The 18,398-nt window shown below is 43.0% G+C and overlaps 1 protein-coding gene across 3 annotated transcripts in view; it reads left to right on the forward strand.

The window, feature by feature from the left end:
- Positions 1 to 899: 899 nt before the first annotated feature.
- Positions 900 to 18,398, forward strand: part of ZFAND3 (zinc finger AN1-type containing 3) — a 320,362-nt gene continuing 302,863 nt past the window's right edge. The window contains exon 1 of one of the 3 annotated variants that reach the window (XM_049715787.1): positions 900 to 1,076. Coding sequence is in view for 1 of the 3 variants with exons in the window: in XM_004267651.4 (XP_004267699.1) it covers positions 2,040 to 2,110 (71 nt within the window). In the remaining 2 variants the exon portion in view is untranslated. The other 2 variants (XM_033424363.2, XM_004267651.4) reach the window with 2 other exon arrangements.

Below are 18,398 nucleotides of genomic sequence, written 5' to 3' on the forward strand. Positions count from 1 at the left end.
GATCATTTAGAGGCCAAAAGAAGCAACAACAATGTTAATAAGTCCACAGAGCATGTACAAACAGAATGGGCAGGTACATGTAACTCCGTATCACCAGTGCTGTGAGTAACTGAGCTAAGTGGTGTCAAGCTTCTGCTTTCCAAAAGCAACTGGAAACCCAGGCATTAAGAGAAATCTACTGAACTTTAAATAATTGTGACTATTCAGAAAACTAATTGGTGGGGGGCAGGAGGGGAAAGCAAGCAACACCTGCTTACAATAGGGCTTGTGGCTGTCAACTGGCAAGGCCTCCTTCTCTCTATCCCAAGAAAAGGGGTTCAAGGCCCCCCTGGATGGGGTTCGAGAGGGTCTCTGTACACGCTCAGCTGTGGCGGGGAAAAAAAAAGCCAGTAAGCCTTCCTAGAAGTAGCAGGGACTGAGAAGTCCGCCCATAGGGCCTCAGCTATGGGTTACCTCTCCAAGAGGTCTGGTGGAAGTTTGCTCCTTGTTGAAATTAATCATTAACAATCGCCTTCTTCTCACGATTGGCTGAAGCTCAGAATGGGTTCAGGATAAAAGACAATGAGCGTTAAAGGACTCGTTTTTTAGTGCCTCAAACTTTTTGGTCACTTACCAGTTTCCATCACTAATTTGGCCATACCTACCCTCCCAAAACCGAAATGTCCACTCCAGAAAGAAGAGAGGTTCTCCTAGCCTAGGCATAGGGAGTGGACTTGTATCTCTGAGGTTGGGGACACCGATGTGGTTAGAGGGGCACGGAACCTGACCAAGACACTAGCCTCTCTCTCCCCGCCATTGCGGGTGCGGAGAAGGGGAGGGACGTTTCCCAGAAGTTCATCATTGCCAACGAGAAACCGGTTCTCTGGGTGGTACAGGAAGAGTGAGTTGGGTGTGGGAGGCCTGGGAAGAGAGATTTCCAGGGGTTAGCAGTTCATTGAGAAATGTCCTCCGGCATCGCCCGGGACCAAAAGCGAAGGGCTCGCGGACCGCTCGGATAGCTGAAGACCCCAGCAGCCCCAGGAAGACCGAGCTCCACTTCCGGGTTTGGAAGCTCTCCTGGCCCTTCCCAGTGCCGGGTAATGGGATTCTCCGAGCGCATGCGCGGTGCTCGACCGCCGCTCTGGGACTGGTTCAACTAACCCTAAACAACTAATCTGCTCCTCCCCCTCTCGCTTGGGGCGTACCATTCGCGTTTGGGGGGGAAGGTAACGTGCCCCAGAGTATTCAGAAGTCTGCTCCCCTTCTTCAGACAGGGGAAGGTAAGTTTCCTTAAGATTTTAAAAGTTCCAAGAATAAGAAAGCCTCCGAGGCCTGTCGTTGAGTGATAGTTCTACGGTCTCGGCTTTGCCCACGGCCCCGTCCTCTTCCTTTGAGGCGCTGAACAAAGTGGCACGCCCGGATCCCAGCTGATCAGCTGCTGGGCTTTGGCGGCGGCTTCCCCCCGGCGAGACCATTGTGACTCCTTGGGAGGGGTGCGTGAGGAGGGGAGGGGGCGGAGCGGCCATTGTCCGGTCAGCGCAGCCTCCGAGGGAGGGAGGGTGTTACGGAGCGAGCGGGGCCCGTGGTTTCACAGCGGCTGCCGCTACGCTAAAGCCGGCGGGGGGGGGGGGGGGCTCAGGTCCTTCCCAGCGCCGCCGCACGGGACATCGCTCTGGCTGGGAGCGGCGGTGGGAGCTGCCGAGGGCGCCGGGACTTCCCTCCTCCCCCGCGGTCCTCGGTTCACCCGTACGCCCCACCTCCTCAGCTCCCCTCCCTCTACTCCCCCCGGCCCCCCCATCTCCGAAGGCCGAGTGGTGCGGCCCGCCTCCAGCTGACCGGCCTGGAATCCCGGCTCGGAGCCCCGGACTCGCGCCCGCCCGCGCGCCCGCTCCCTCCCCCTCCCCCCGCCCCGAGCCCCCCGACGACGCCGCCGCCTCCGCCTCCGCCTCCTCCTCCTCCTCCTCCTCCTCCTCCTCCTCCTCCTCCTCCTTCGAGCGGGGCCCAGGCCCAGCCGCTAACACCGCTGCCGCCGCCGAGCTCCGCCGCTGCCGCCGAGCACCATGGGAGATGCCGGGAGCGAGCGCAGCAAAGCGCCCAGTCTGCCGCCTCGCTGTCCCTGCGGCTTCTGGGGGTAAGTGCCCGGCTGGGTGGGGGCGGGGGCCGGGGCGCGGGCGCCGGGGCTGCCCGGGCAGGCCTCGCGGCCCGGGGAGGCCGGAACCCTGGGGGCTGGGCCCAAGCCGGGCCTGCGGGGAGGGGGCAGGGGCCGCGTCCTGGGGAGGGGCACCGGGTAGGGAGCTGGGGGTGGGCAGAGAAGGCCCTGCCGGGGGTGCGCTGCCACCCTCGGAGACTCGGCTGCCAGAGGCTCGGGCCGAAAGGGGCCGGCCGGGCTACTGGTGAGGGGGGCAGGGCTGCGTTCAGGGATGAGGGGGCGGCGTTGGCACCTCCCGGTGGAGCTGGGGTGCCCCCTTCCCTTGGCTTGTGGAGGCCAGCCCTTCCTCCCCTCCTTGGTATGAGTTGGTGCCCAGGAACCAGGAGGGTATTTCCTCTGACTTTTTCACCTCCCCTCCTCCCTGTCCCCCAGAGACTTGCATCATCACTTCCTAAATTATATCCTAGTGCCCCATTTGCTTTTAGGAAGCTGTTCACACGTCACCCATTTTTAAAAGTCGAGCCCAGAACCCAGGCTTGGGTAAAGTTACAAGACTGTTGAGGTCTCATCTTATTTAAAACACGTTTGTTTCAGAAGGTCTGTAAGATTCCCTTGTCAAAAAAAAACTCAAGTCAGCTTGGCTTAGGAACGTGAGAGCCAACTTGCTTAATTGGCTCAAATTCCCTTCCGTCCCCATTTTTTTTTTTTTAATGATAAAAATATTCACCTTGGCCAGCCTGTATTATTGCTTGGCCATCCTGTGTTAGAGTGAAAATATTTGAGGTGGGAAATCAACTTTTCCACCTGTAGTTACAGTTTAAATTCTTCTTGTTACACTTGGAGTTTTTATGGATTGCCACCCCTCTTACCAGACAGGTGCCTCCGTCATAATTTATGATTCTAGATCTATTGTAAGGAAACTGGAGACTTTGAAGGCCAGCTTTTGTGATTTATCTCTTTTTTTGTTTTATTTTCCAAAGATTCAGTATATTTGGAGGTGCATAGAGGCAGTAAGGAAATGATTATTTCTGGTGAGGGCATCTTGGGAAGATGTATTGAAGTATTTTATCTTTACTGTCTCTCAGATCCTAGGGATGATTGAGGTAGAAATTAAGGCTGTGGTTTTTGGGAGTGCAGAGAAAGATTAGAAAGTGGATCTTAGTGTAGATTTCTGTGGAGTTTGTCATATCCAAAGGTTATGACAAAAAAAATCTAATTTTCTCATCTTTCAGCCTTTTCTTTCTCAAAAATTTCTTGGTGAAAGGATATTAGCGAAAAATAAGTTACAGCGTTACCAAAAGTTCTGAAGATGTGAAAATATCTTAGATTTTATAGTCTCCCCTTCTTTTTGGCTTGAAAATAATTGTGTTGCTTGCTAAGTGCTTTCATAGGCAATCTAATTCCCACAAGAATCTTATTAAGTGGGAACCGTTCTCTCTTTTATTTGTAGATGGGAAAACTGAGGCATTATTTATACACGGGAAACTTGCCTTTGCATTCTGGGATTTCAGGGTGGAGCTAATGAGCTCTGTAGAGTGCTTAGTACCATCACGTTTATGACATCAGTCTGCTGCCCTGGAAAAATCTGGTGTCACAAGCCTCAGATTGTAACTCATAAGAAGACATGTGGCTCAGAGAAAGTAGCTGCCAGTGGCAGCTAATGCCCAGGATGTATCAGAGGTCTATTTCCTGGCAACATGTTAATGTCTTTGGGACCATTATTATGAGTGGAACCCACATTAAAAGATTTACATCAAGACTTAGAAACTGAGCAAGGTTCTGAGTAATGCAAGGAGAGTTTGGTAGTAGAGAGGAATAGTTACACTGATGCCATAGTTGACTTATAAGCAACCAGGGCTGCTTTTTTGATACTTTCAATATGGCACTTTTTATGAACTGCAATTTGCCTAATGAGAGTTAGGCGAAACTAATATCTTTATGGTGGAAGCTGTTCTTTTTAATGTGTAATGTTTTAACCTTTCCTAAAGGCACCTGTGTAGTTTGCAGTTTATACCAAAGTATAAGGAAATTGCTGCCTAGTTTCCATTATATCGTGACTGATTTTGAACGTTTCCCTTATTGCATGGGCTACATTCATGTTATATTCATTAAGTAAACTTATAATGTATTTAGCAAATATTTGAGTGCCTCTGATATTATGGTAGACAAGAGGGGCACTGGCACCATTCTCTGGGAGCAGGGGACATAGAGGAGTAAAAACACCAGTTACAATGAAGTGTGTTAGGCTTGGAATAGGGTTTGTTGGGAGGGGCACCTACTCCAGTTGAGGTGGATGTAGAGGAAGATAGCCTGGAGGGTGATGCCAGCCTAAGCCTGCAGGAAGATTAGGAGAGAATGGAAATAGATAGGGAGAAGGGTGTTTTCTGTCAGGCAGAGGGGAGAGCATGGATGAAGGCCTGGATATTAGAGAGAGCACTACACATTTGATCAGCTGAAAGTTCATTGTAGAGGATTGGTAGATTGTGAAGAGGGGTCAGCTAGAAATGAGGCTGAGATGGTGAGAGCAACTGGTGATACGGGCCCCCATATGTGATGCTTATGACTTTGGATTTTTATCCTGAGTGCACTGGGGAGCTGTTGAAGAACTTTGAGTGGGTTGTGAGGTGATTTTCTTTAATGTGAAAGATTACTAGATGATCTTGAGGGTGGCCTGTGTATGTGGGTATGATTGTGTGTGTGTGTGTGTGTGTATTTGTTTGTGAATGTGGTGTCTGTATGTTTGTGGCATGTTGTAAAGTCCAGAGGTACAGAAGACTTGTCAGGAGGAGTGATCCCCAGGGGATTACTATACCTGTATGGTGGCCAGGGAGAATGGAGAGAAGTAGATGTCAAAGCCATTCAGGAGGTAACTTGCCTTTGCCCTTCATGAGCATGAAGGTGAGTGTGTTCTCTGGAAACTTTAGTCAGCATTGCACTCTGCGGAAGCCGCAGGTCTGTGAAGTCAGCTAGTCAGGGCCCACACCCAGCCCTTTGCTGAGGAGCCTTTTAGCAGAATGTTCTGGTACTAGCAGACTAAAGGCAGTTCCTTTAGGATTGCTCTTCTCTCTAGTGACTTAGGCAGAAGGACTTGCTGCCCAGCATTGTCCACTCAGGACACCAATCAGTGGGGGTTGGTTAACATAGGAGAGCTTTCAGGTGGGTCTTGTGGGACTGCAATGAGAAAGGAGAATGCCTAGAGGAGCATGCAGTGCAAATGTGTTAGTGCTTCGAACACTCAAAATTTCTAGTTTTCTCCTTGGTTTTATATTGTGAAATTGAGTGTAGGTAATTAAGTTAACGTGTTACAGAGAGACCACTGGGAAACTTTGCTACCTTGGAAATTGTTGAAGTTTTACTAAAGTTGCAAGGTGTTTGTATAGCACATAAATGTTTTTAGGGTTAATGACCATAAATGGTTTTTTCCCTGAGACATGGACTTAAAACTTTTAGTGAAATATGAGCATGAGCATTTTCTTGGCTTATTTTAGGCATTCAGTAATCATGCAAAAAATCATGCTAGTTTATAATTGTCAAATCTGAAATGAAGTAGTCAATTGGTGCATTTTCTTTAGTTGAAATACATATGTAAAAGCACTTTTAAATCATATAGCTATAAGTGGTATTAGTTGAAGCTACAGAATGTACTGAGGGATATAGATTCTTCACAGATATTTTCAAAAGTTTTTGAAAGAGCAGACCTAGAATATTATTAAAAAAAGACAGGAAGAAGACAATAAGAATATCCTGAGTGTATTATAGGGTGATAGAACGGGTAATTAATTAGGATGGGGGAAAGATGGACTTTATTTTCGAATTCTGCATATTAAGTATAAATATCTAATTACAATTATTGATATTCTGCCTTTATAATTGGAGACGGTCTCTATCACAATGTAATTTAATGGAAACTTTGAGAAGTGTTATTCTTTTCATAAGTAAATTTAAAGTGTAGTAGACATAAGTGTTCAGTCTGATATTTAGGGAATAATGGAGTATTTTATTTTTTAAATAAATTTATTTATTTTTGGCTGCGTTGAGTCTTTGTTGCTGCGTGCGGGCTTTCTCTAGTTGCGGCGAGTGGGGGCTACTCTTCGTTGCGGTGCTCGGGCTTCTCATTGCCGTGGCTTCTCTTGTTGTGGAGCACGGGTTCTAGGCACGTGGGCTTCAGTAGTTGTGGCACGCGGGCTCAGTACTTGTGGCTGTGGACTCTAGAGCACAGGCTCAGTTGTTGTGGCGCACAGGCTTAGTTGCTCTCCGGCATGTGGGATCTTCCTGGACCGGGGCTCGAACCTGTGTCCCGTGCTTGGCAGGCGGATTCTTAACCGCTGTGCTACCAGGGAAGTCCCTGGAGTATTTTACATATGGGATGTATTAGGTAAACGATTCATTGTTTTGATTAAAAAAAAGATGTTTATGATTTACTTTCTAATGAATCATGTCATAAAAGAAATATTACATGGGTACATTTTCTTTAGGGAAATAGATTTTATTAGTATTTCATTTTTGTGATCTATTCTGTTGAGAAGCATTTTACTTACCAACTAGATCTGCTAGATAATGATGAATTTTAAGTAAAGATGGAGTTAGGGCAGTGATCAAGAGTAATCTCACAAAATAAATTCTGTTCCTGAAATGGTTACTAGTAGAAAGTTGATTCAACCAAGATTCTGACTAGTTAGCTTAAACAGAAGTTATTTATTTATTTTTATTGTTTCTTTTATTTTCTCTGAGCCCAGGCTTTGGGAATTGCTGTAGAACTCTGTTTCTGTCACTCTGTGAGTTATATGGCAGGTTCGCTTGGCTCCTAGTAGTGTGTGGCCCTCACACATTTTTGATTTATCAGTCTCTGTCTCCCAATTGGAACATGTTGCCACACTTCAACCAGCTTAACCTGGGCTTTCAAATTCCATGTGAACACAGCATGAATCACTGGTTAATCAGTAGAATGTTCATTCCAGTGATGTCACTAATTATCCATCTGATTATAAAACCCCCTTAAACATTCTCTTAAATACAAAACAGCTCATTTGTACAGTTTTACTTTTTTTGTTTTTTAAAGATTTTATATTTTTAGAGCAGTTTTAGGTTCAGAGCACAATTGAGAGTAAGGTACAGCAATTTCCCATATACCCCCTGCTCCCTCCCATGCACAGCCTCCCTTATTATCAGCATCCCCACCACAGTGGTGCATTTGTAACAGTGATGAACCTACATTGACATGTCATTATCACCCGAAGTCCATGGTTTACACTGCGGTTCACTCTTGGTGTTGTACAGTCTGTGGAATTGGATGAAATATAGTGACATGTATCTATTACAGTGTCATATAGAGTAGTTTCACTGCCCTAAAAATCCTCTTTGCTCTTACCTATTCATCGCTCCCTCCTCCCAACCCCTGTCAGCCACTCATCTTTTTACTCCATCGTTTTGCCTTTTCCAGAATGTCATATAGTTGGAATCATACAGTACGTAACATTTCCAGATTGACTTCTTGCACTTAGTAATATGCATTTAAGGTTCCTCCTTGTCTTTTTGTGGCTTGATAGCTCATTACTTTTTAGCACTTTAAGATTCAATTGTCTATATGTATCACAGTTTATCCATTCACCTACTGAAGGACATCTTGGTTGCTTCCAAGTGTTGGCAATTTTGAATAAAGCTGCTATAAACATCCATTTGCAGGTTTTTGTGGACATAAGTTTTCAACTCCTTTGGGTAAATACCAAGGAGTAATGCAGTTTTACTTTGCATTTTTGAATTTTGTGTGCATCTGAAGATGCAACATGATTTAAATGAAGTATTCACTGTCAATACGTTTATCTATCTGCCTCATTTTCCTGATTACATTTGAGTATCCAGAAAAATTTGCCCCTTTGCAGTGATGGAACATGGGGAGATAATTTTATTTTTTAAGAAAACATGTTCTTTGTTTACATTGGTTTGAGACAGTAGCTTTTTAGAGTTAGATCCAGTTAACATATAGGACATAGGCTCTTTTGGTATAATTCTCATCTCCTCCCCATTCACCACTCTCCTCCCCTCATCGCCCCCCCCCCCCAAAAAAAAGAGAACACAGCACTTTAAGTCTACTGAAAAGTTTTGACTAAAAATCTCTTCATAGTCTTTAATAGTATTAAAGTTAACATTAATTTTTACAAGTTAACTTTTTTCTAGCTGGAAAAATCAGAGGGCCAAGAATTCTTTGAATAAAGTTTTTTGAAATGAAACCCTAGTGTATTAAATATTACTTATTGAGGGCAGAGTATGAAGATGGTGAGAACTAATATAATTTGGAGTTTTTTATTAGGTCATACGGAGGTGCGTCTGTGCAAACTGATGCAAAGTTTTGCACTACCACAATAATTATAGATCAAGATTGAGGTTAAAAGTTCTTTTTTCTTTTGAAGAAAGGTTAAGTTCAGTATCTGATCAAAGCTACATGTAGGAATTTGACCAGTCACAACTCAAAAACTTGTATAATTTTAATCATACACTTAAAAAACTGTCCAGGGCTTCCCTGGTGGCGCAGTGGTTGAGAGTCCACCTGCCGATGCAGGGGACATGGGTTCGTGCCCCGGTCCGGGGAGATCCCACATGCTGCGGAGCGGCTAGGCCTGTGAGCCATGGCCGCTGAGCCTGCGCGTCTGGAGCCTGTGCTCCGCAACAGGAGAGGCCACAACAGTGAGAGGCCCGCGTACCGCAAAAAAAACAAAACAAAACAGTCCAGATTCAGGCTTGTTGTGGGACTTTGTGTCAGAGTGGTTTGCAAAAGAGGGCCTTCATTCCAACTGGGTGGATGACACTGATGTCTCTCGGTTCTGGTAGGGGCTTTGAGAAACAGGCTGATCCTGCTTTGGGCTGGGTCCCTGTGTAACAAAGTTATGTTGCTGAATGAGATATTTAGATATAAGGAAGAAATTTCCTATGTGTGTTCAATGCAGAAGGGAGGTTAAGCAGCTTTATTTGAAGTTTTTAATAACCAGAATCTAAGACTGCATTCTAGAATTGTTCTGTCCAGTATGGTAGCCACTAGCTACATGTAGTAGTTTAAATTCATACTAATTAAAATTAAATAAAATTAAAAATTCAGTTTTGAGTTACACTAGCTATATTTTAAGTACTCTGTATCTCAGTAGCTGGTGGCTACCTCGTTGGGGAACACAGATATAGAACACTTCATCCTCCCAAAATGTTCTGTTGGACAGTGCTCTTCTAGAATGTTGATCTGATAGGCAGCCAGGATTTTCAAGCCTATTTTTTTTTTGCTTTTTTTCTAGTTTTATTAAGACACAGTTGACATTCAAGCCTGTTTTCTTGTGAGTTCTCTAGATCCCTGTTTTCTCTCATATTCTGAAAATGTGGGGCGTTTGATTTAGCTCTGTGTTATTGTTGTTTTTTTTCTCAGCTCCAACATATTTTATTTCCAAAGGGGGAAGCAGTCCTATTGTTAATTCAGATTACTGGAAAGTGCTCCTTTGATCAGTTTTGGGAACTAAAATTTCAGTACACGTTAGTCTGTAATTTGAACTTTTTTTTTCATGTTAGCTTTTGGGTCAGTCATCTTTGCCCCTTTCTTAAGTCTACTAAACTGGCAACCTCAGAGGCCTATACAGGAGATGTTGGACTAATACAGAATCTTTTTTTTTTTCTCTTTAGTGAGAGAAGTTTTGAAGGTATTCACCTTGGACTATGACTTTTGTAGATTCACAAATGTAAATCTCATATGACAGCTTTTGATATATGATTAAGGATAAATGCATTGGATTTTCTGGTAAATTCAAGTCCCTCTGTACAGGGGAAGGTGGAGTATGTTGGAATATCCAGCAGCAGTGGGCAAAACCAAACTGACCTGTGATGTATCAGACTGAGGGAATGGAACAAGATGAATGAAAATGCCATGTCATCCTTGAGGCCAGGGGACAGAGCTGCAAACAGTGCCTGACATCTGAAGTTGTGGCTGCAGCTGTTCACTGCTGCAGGAAGGAAGAATGCAGTAGGAAGAAGATGTAGTGCTAGCTAACTGCGTTTGTTCATTCAACTGTACCAAATGTCCTGTATTATAGACAGGTGCAGTTTTGTGTTAGGGCAGAAGAATGTCCTGGGAAAGATCATGGATTGCAGCTGTGACCACTCTGGTTGGGGGAGAAGTGGGGATGAGGGCAGACCACACCACAGCATTTTGTGTTTCTAGTTTGTGGACAGGCTTTATTTAGCCTCATTGCTGCCTCATTAATGTCCTGGTAAAGAGTTAGGTTGGTGTTGTTGCACTTGGGACCTTCTGGGGAGTGCCTTTTCTCATTTCTTTCTGCTAAAGTGGAATGACATGGAGTAACAGTTGTTCGTGTCTTATCTACCTCTTGGACTCTTACACACAGCTAAGTTGAAGTGCATTTATATGAATAATCACACTCTTAGCCACACTTCCTGGAAGGAGAAGTATTCTCATTATTCAAAGTATCGCAAATACTCTTCCTGCAGTCATTTGGTTTTCTTACATGGTTGTGCTGGTAGCATTCCTGAACAGGGTGTGCGAAGTTTTCTCTAGCTAATGGGTACCTAATGGGAAAAGTGGGGCAGGAATTTGGAGAACATAGATTGGGTGGGGGGCTTTGCTGATCATGTCCATGCTTTCAGAGTCTCTGCCTATTTCAGGTCATTGTTTTTCAGTTTCAGCCCTTTTTAGAGTGCTTTATATAGATAGATGTGCTGGGAAAGTTCTCTCCTGAAAGAATTTTTTTTCAACATAATGAATGAGACACAAAATAGATTGAATAATACAGTCATTCTTAACTGTCCAGGTGTGTATTAACCAGCAAGAAATAATAAACTGGAGGTGGGAGAGAGTGTGGTGTATTTCAGTGTATGTTGTTTCTAGATTTATGATTGCCTGGTTTCTGTCCTGGGGATGGATGGATGGTATTCTTCCTTTTCTTCAGATGCCACTGAAATTCAGAAAACCAGGTTTTTCAAGTCTTTGTGTTTGCATATGAAACTATGCGTGTATATACAAAATCTTCACGGTGTATGACCCTATACAGTTTTATCTAGCTTGCCTTTCCCTTTTAACATAACACAGAGCTGTGGTACTCACCTTTAAAAATAAAGGTGTGTTTTTGCATGTTGATCCACAAAAATCCTTGCTTAGAGGAACTTTTGTTTTATTCTTCTGTTGATTAGGGGGACATAATCATGTATTCTCTGAGACCTGTATTCCCTGTTTCTGTGTATATATCACGGTTAATTAGCTTTACCTGTTGTTCATGTCATCCCCCCCACCCCCAGTACTGAAGCACTTTCAAGATGTGTTTAAACTATGCATTTTATTTGTAAAGCTAATCTTTTTCTTCACTGAATGTGGGGCAGGATCTAATCATGGAACAGTTGCTGTAACAAGTGATAAAGATACAGTCTTGAGTAGAAGTGTGGAGTGTTACATGATGTATACTAAGAGTCTCTTTGGGGGTTTATAATCTCAATAATACCAGTATGGATTAATTTAGAAAATGATAGTCACAGTAAAATCTTATCTGTGGAAGTATGTGTCCCTAAAGGCTGCATTTTCTTCTTCTTGGTTTTAAGCTGTCTGGTGACTAGATATTTATAATCCCATAGTTGAAAGGCCCCTAGGTTTACCTGAATAGTTTTCATTGTAGATAAATTAGATACTTACATTGTATGTGTTTTTGGTTGGAGTTAGGGACAGGAAGAATGGACTTTGTTGGTTTTGTGTTGAAATTTGGGATGCAGAAAAGTCACTGGACAGTATCTGACACCTGATTTGGAGGTGAGTTGGAAGAGTAAGGACACACAAGGTGGTCAAGGGGGAAACTGGGGTGCAAGGAGGATGAGGATGGGGAAATGTGGAGTGGTGGTAATTAGGAATGAAGATGCTTTGTGATCACCAACTTCTAGTCAAAATATGAGAGGTGACCACATCTGTAAGGGCTCGAGAAACTAATGTGAACAGGTGGTGTGGGTGAGATTAAAGAAAACATTCTGTTTTTTCTTGAAGTGTTGGGTGTGAGCCCCCAGAGGTCTTACAGGGAAGTGCTGAAGATCATAGGATGGGAGCTGTGGTGCACATTCCAAACTAAAGTTTAGTGGAAGTGGCAGCAGCTTTCAGCAAAATTAGTCTTCCATCTGTTAGAAGCCCATGGGCTGTTTCTTCTGCTAAGCCTTCTCAGCCAGTTAAAGGATGGTGCTTGGTGGTGTCTCTGCAGCAGACCATGGAGACTCTGCCTTCTTTCCTTTATTGGTATTGCCACAACCAACTCCATTCCTTGGGGTATATTGATATTTTTCATCTCCCTTTTCAACCTCTAAGCCTGGTGTGGAGAGTTCAACAAAGTTTTGCTCATTTCCTCCTTTACTTGCTGTTCTTGGGGGAGAAAACTCTCACAAGCCCTTCCCATTTAAAAGATTTTTCAAATGAATACATTTAGGGGAGTTTACATTAAATTTTAAAGCATTTAATAGTAGTGCGTAGTGTTTGTTGGAGGAATAAGACCTTTCTTATTTGCTGTGAGGCTGATGAAGGGCCCCCTCTCATCCAACCTAGGCTCTTCCAGAATGCCTCCAAAGATGCAGGGCATGCTGATATCTCATTTCCAGAAAAGCAGCTGAGCTCAGTGGCTAGGCAATGGGCTTTGAAATCAAAGACCTGGGTTGAAAACTTTATAACTTTCTGCTTGATTTTGGGCAGTTTACCTCTTTGCCTCTTTTTCTTTAAAAAAGAATATACTAGAGTTGTTTTGAGGTTTAGTGAGCTCTAATGCCTGTCAAGCCCCTTGACACAGTGCCTGACCAGGGTAATTAAATTTATTAAGGGCTGACTTCCCAGCCTTGAATGAAGGAGCATTGGTGGCAGATTAATAGATGCAGAACTTTCTTGCCTCAACTGGCAATTTGCATTTATGGTAATCTCCAGACCAGTGCCACCTCATTAGTTGATGAGGTTTCTGACTGGACTTTGGCTGGTTTGGCTATTTTCCAGAGCCTATCCCTTGTTCAGCAAGCATTTGTTAAGCATTCTGTTGTGTGTCTTGAGCTCTGCTAGGCATGTTATACTGTTTTAGCTTCTGCCTTAAGAAAGCTCACAGGGTGGAAGGGATGGCAGACAGTAAATGGACAAAACACCATGAGGAAAGTGCTATGGGAGATCATCACAGAGTACTGTGAGAGCACTGACCGGGCATCTTACTGAGACTGGGAGTGGAGGATGGCCAGGAGAGCTCTCTGGGGAGATGGTGCTTAAGCAGGGAGTAAACGATGAGCAGGAGTTAACCATGTGGAGGTGGTGAGGAAGGGCTTTCCAAGCAGGGGGAACGGCTTATGCAAAGGCAGAGAGGAGTGAGAAAGCTTGCTGAATTCAGGGAATTGCAGATTCAATTCAGCATGTTAGCTGCATTTGTGGCGGGAGGCAAGATGAAGCTGGGGGGATGAGCAGGGGCCAGTCATGAACCTACTTGATTGTTGGATGGTTGAGTTAAGATTTTACCTGGAAGCAGTTGGTACCATTTAAGGATTTAAGTATGGATGACAGATGATATTTATATTTCAAAAACTTTACCTTGGCAGCAGTGTGGAGGAGAGTTGGAGGATATAAGCATGGAAGCAGAGTCCAGTTAGAGCCCATAAACCTTTTTGGGCCGTGGATGTCTTTGGCAGTCTGGTGAAGACTGCAGCCCCCTTTTCAGGACAATGCATAGAATAAATTACTTAGGATTACAAAGGAAACCAGTTAGATCTAAATGCATTTCTATATGTGGATTAGAGAGTCTGCGAACCCTAGATAAAGCAACCCTGAGTGAATGCTGTAGTAGGAGAGCTGAGAATGAATGTAGGCTGAAACCTGGGTAGTTTAGTCCATTGGGGCTGTAACAACAAAATACCATAGACTGGTGGCTTATAAACAACAGAAATTTGTTTCTCACAGTTCTGGAGGCTGGAAGTCCAAGATCGTGGCTCCGGCGGCTTTGGTGTCTGAGGAGAGCCAGCTTCCTCATTGATGCTGTCTTCTCATTGTAACCTTACATGGTGGAAGGGATGAGAGACCTCTCTCTAGCCTCTTTTATAACAGTACTAATCCCATGATCTAAGCAGAGCCCTCACGATCTAATTGCTTCCCAAAGGCCTCACCTCCAGATACCATCACACTGGGCATTAGGATTCAACATGTGAATTCCGGTGGGGGAGCACAAACATTTCACTCCATAGCACTGGGACAGTGAGGACTGCAGAGGAGGGCTTGAGCGTAAGAGCAGAGACAGACTGGATGGGGGATGGGGTTGGGGGGTGGAAAGGAAAAGAGAGGCAGCAAGATTTCTGACATGGGCAACTGGGTGAAAGATGGTCAGTCACATATGGTGGGTATATAAGTTCTGCCTACACACTAGTTAGCTTTTGAAAGGTTGTTTGTGAATCCATTTATTTCTAAGTCCATCGTGAAACTGTAGAAGCAGGCACTAATGCCATCTGTCACTGGTGTGTGAAGTTTGGTTTGGTAGAAGAAGGTTTATACTTTGGAAGTTCTTAAGTTGAAGTGATTCCATCTGGAAGATGATGAGCATGTTGTGGGAAAGAGATGATTAGTTTTAGAACGGTTGAGTGTACATTTTGATGAATTAGATAGCATGTCAGTGTACTTGAATTGTATTTTTAAATTGAGGTATAGTTGATACATCATATTATATTAGTTTCAGGTGTACAACGTAATGAGTTGATATTTGTAGGTATTGCAGAATGATCACCACAAAACATCTAGTTAACATCCATCACCATACGTAGTTACAAAAATTTTTTTCAGGACTTCCCTGGTGGTGCATTGGTTAAGAATCTGCCTGCCATTGCAGGGGACACAAGTTCTATCTCTGGTTCGGGAAGATACCATGCTGTGGAGCAGCTAAGCCTGTGCACCACAACTACTGAGCCTGTGCTCTAGAGCCCGCAAGCCACAACTAATGTGCCCGTGTGCCACAACTACTGAAGCCTGGGCGCCTAGAGCCTGTGCTCCGCAACAAGAGAAGCCACAGCAGTGAGAAGCCCATGCACCACAATGAAGAGTAGCCTCCGCTAGCCGCAACTAGAGAAAGCCCGTGTGCAGCAACGAAGACCCAATGCAGCCAAAAAATAAAAATAGGTGAAATTCTGAAGAACTTTGCCAAGCAACTTAAAAAAAAAAAATTTCTTTTTCCTTGTGATGAGAACTTTTAAGGTCTACTCTCTGAGCAACTTTCAAATATGTAATACGGTATTATTAACTATAGTCACCATGCTGTACAATACAGTCCCATGACATTCATTTTATAACTGGAAGTTTGCACCTTTTGACCTCCTCACTCATTTCACCCCCCCACCTCCTGCCACCACCAACCACCAATCTGTTTTCTATATGCGACCTTTCTTTCCCTAAAGATTCCACGTAAAAGTAAGATCATATACCATTTGTCTTTATCTCTCTGACTTATTTTCACTTAGCCTAATGCCCTCAAGGTCCATCCATGTTGTTGCAAGTGGCAGGATTACATTCTTTTTAATGGCCAAATAATATTTCATTGTATGTATATATGTGTGTGTATATATATACATATATATACACCCCGCGTTTTCTTTGTTCATTCCTCCATTGATGGACATCTAGGTTGTTTCTATGGCTTGGCTATTGTAAATAATGTTGCAGTGAACATGGGGTGCATATATCTTTCTGAATTAGTGTTTTCATTCTCTTCTGGATCATATGGTAGATCAATTTTTTAATATTTTGAGGAACCTCCATGCTGTTTTCCATAGCAGCTACACCAATTTACATTCCCACCAACAGTGCGCAAGGGTTCCCTTTTCTCCATGTCCTTGCCAACATTTGATATTTCTTGTCTTTGTGATAAAATAGCAGTTCTTAATGGTGTGCAGTGATATCTCATCGTGGTTTTGAGTTGCATTTCCCTGATGATTAGTGATGTGGAGGATCTTTTTATGTACCTGTTGGCCATCTGTATGTTTTCTTTGGAAAAATGTTCAGATCTGCCCATTTTTAATTGGATTGTTTTTTTGATAGTGAGTTATGAGTTCTCTATATATTTTGAATGTTAACCCCTTATCAGATATATGATTTGCAGATATTTTCTCCCATTTGTAGATTGCCTTGTCATTTTTTAAATTTTTTATTTTTTTGTGGTATGCGGGCCTCACACTGTTGTGGCCTCTCCCGTTGCAGAGCACAGGCTCCGGACACGCAGGCTCAGCGGCCATGGCTCACGGGCCCAGCCGCTCCACGGCATGTGGGATCTTTCTGGACCGGGGCACAAACCCGTGTCCCCTGCATCGGCAGGCAGACTTTCAACCACTGTGCCACCAGGGAAGCCCTGCCTTTTCATTTTGTTAAAGGTTTCCTTTGCTGTGGAGAAGAAGCCTTTTAATTTGATGTAGTCCCACTTGTTTATTGTTGCTTTTTTTGTATCTTTTATTATTTTTTAAATTAAATTAAAATTTTTATTAGCTTTATTCTAGACATAGACTATTTGCAGATAAAAGGTTAGATAGAACAAAAATTAACATACTATAATAACATTTTGAAATAAATAAAATAGAATTTTACTTGGAAGAAAAGAAATTAAAGCTATGCTAAACTTTAGATAATTAACTTCCTTACCCCATGACATTGTCTATTTTTTTAAAAATTTAATTTATTTTTTTTTATACAGCAGGTTTGTATTAGTCATCCATTTTATACACATCAGTGTATACATGTCAATCCCAATCTCCCAATTCATCACACCACCACCCTCACCCCGCTGCCGCTTTCCCCCCTTGGTGTCCATACGTATTTTCTCTACTTCTGTGTCTCAATTTCTGTTCTGCAAACCGGTTCATCTCTGCCATTTTCTAGGTTCCACATATATGCGTTAATATACGATATTTGTTTTTCTCTTTCTGACTGACTTCACTCTGTATGACAGTCTCTAGATGCATCCACGTCTCTACAAATGACCCAATTTCGTTCCTTTTTATGGCTGAGTAATATTCCATTGTATACATGTACCACATCTTCTTTATGCATTCGTCTGTTGATGGGCATTTAGGTTGCTTCCATGACCTGGCTATTGTAAACAGTGTTGCAATGAACATTGTGGTGCATGTGTCTTTTTGAATTATGGTTTTCTCTGGGTATATGCCCAGTAGTGGGATTGCTGGGTCATATGGTAATTCAATTTTTAGTTTTTTAAGGAACCTCCATACTGTTCTTCATAGTGACTGTATCAGTTTACATTCCCACCAACAGTGCAAGAGGGTTCCCTTTTCTCCACATCCTCTCCAGCATTTGTTGTTTGTAGATTTTCTGATGCTGCCCATTCTAACCAGTGTGAGGTGATACCTCATTGTAGTTTTGATTTGCATTTCTTTAACAATTAGTGATGTTGAGCAGCTTTTCATGTGCCTCTTGGGCATCTGTATGTCCTCTTGGGAGAAATGTCTATTTAGGTCTTCTGCCCATTTTTACATTGAGTTGTTTTTTTAATATTGAGCTGCATGAGCTGTTTATGTATTTTGGAGATTAATCCTTTGTTCATTGATCCATTTGCAAATATTTTCTCCCATTCTGAGGATTGTCTTTTCGTCTTGTTTATGGTTTCCTTTGCTGTGCAAAAGCTTTTAAGTTTCATTAGGTCCCATTTGTTTATTTTTGGTTTTATTTCCATTACTCTAGGAGGTGAATCAAAAAAGATCTTGCTGTGATTTATGTCAAAGAATGTTCTTCCTATGTTTTCCTCTAAGAGTTTTATAGTGCCCAGTCTTATATTTAAGTCTCTAATCCATTTTGAGTTTATTTTTGTGTATGGTGTTAGGGAGTGTTCTAGTTTCATTCTTTTACATATAGCTGTCCAGTTTTCCCAGCATGACTTATTGAAGAGACTGTCTTTTCTCCATTGTATATCCTTGCCTCCTTTGTCATAGATTAGTTGATCTTAGGTGCATGGGTTTATCTCTGGGCTTTCTGTCCCGTTCCATTGATCTGTATTTCTGTTTTTGTGCCAGTACCTTATTGTCTTGATTACTGTAGCTTTGTAGTATTGTCTGAAGTCAGGGAGTCTGATTCCTCCAGCTCTGTTTTTTTCCCTCAAGACTGTTTTGGCTACTCGGGGTCTTTTGTGTCTCCGTACAAATTTTAACATTTCCTGTTCTAGTTCTGTAAAAAATGCCATTGGTAATTTGATAGGGATTGCATTGAATCTGTAGATTGCTTTGGATAGTATAGTCATTTTCACAATATTGA

The sequence above is a fragment of the Orcinus orca genome, chromosome 10 (genome assembly GCF_937001465.1).
Source record: "Orcinus orca chromosome 10, mOrcOrc1.1, whole genome shotgun sequence".
NCBI classification, from domain to species: Eukaryota; Metazoa; Chordata; class Mammalia; order Artiodactyla; family Delphinidae; genus Orcinus; species Orcinus orca.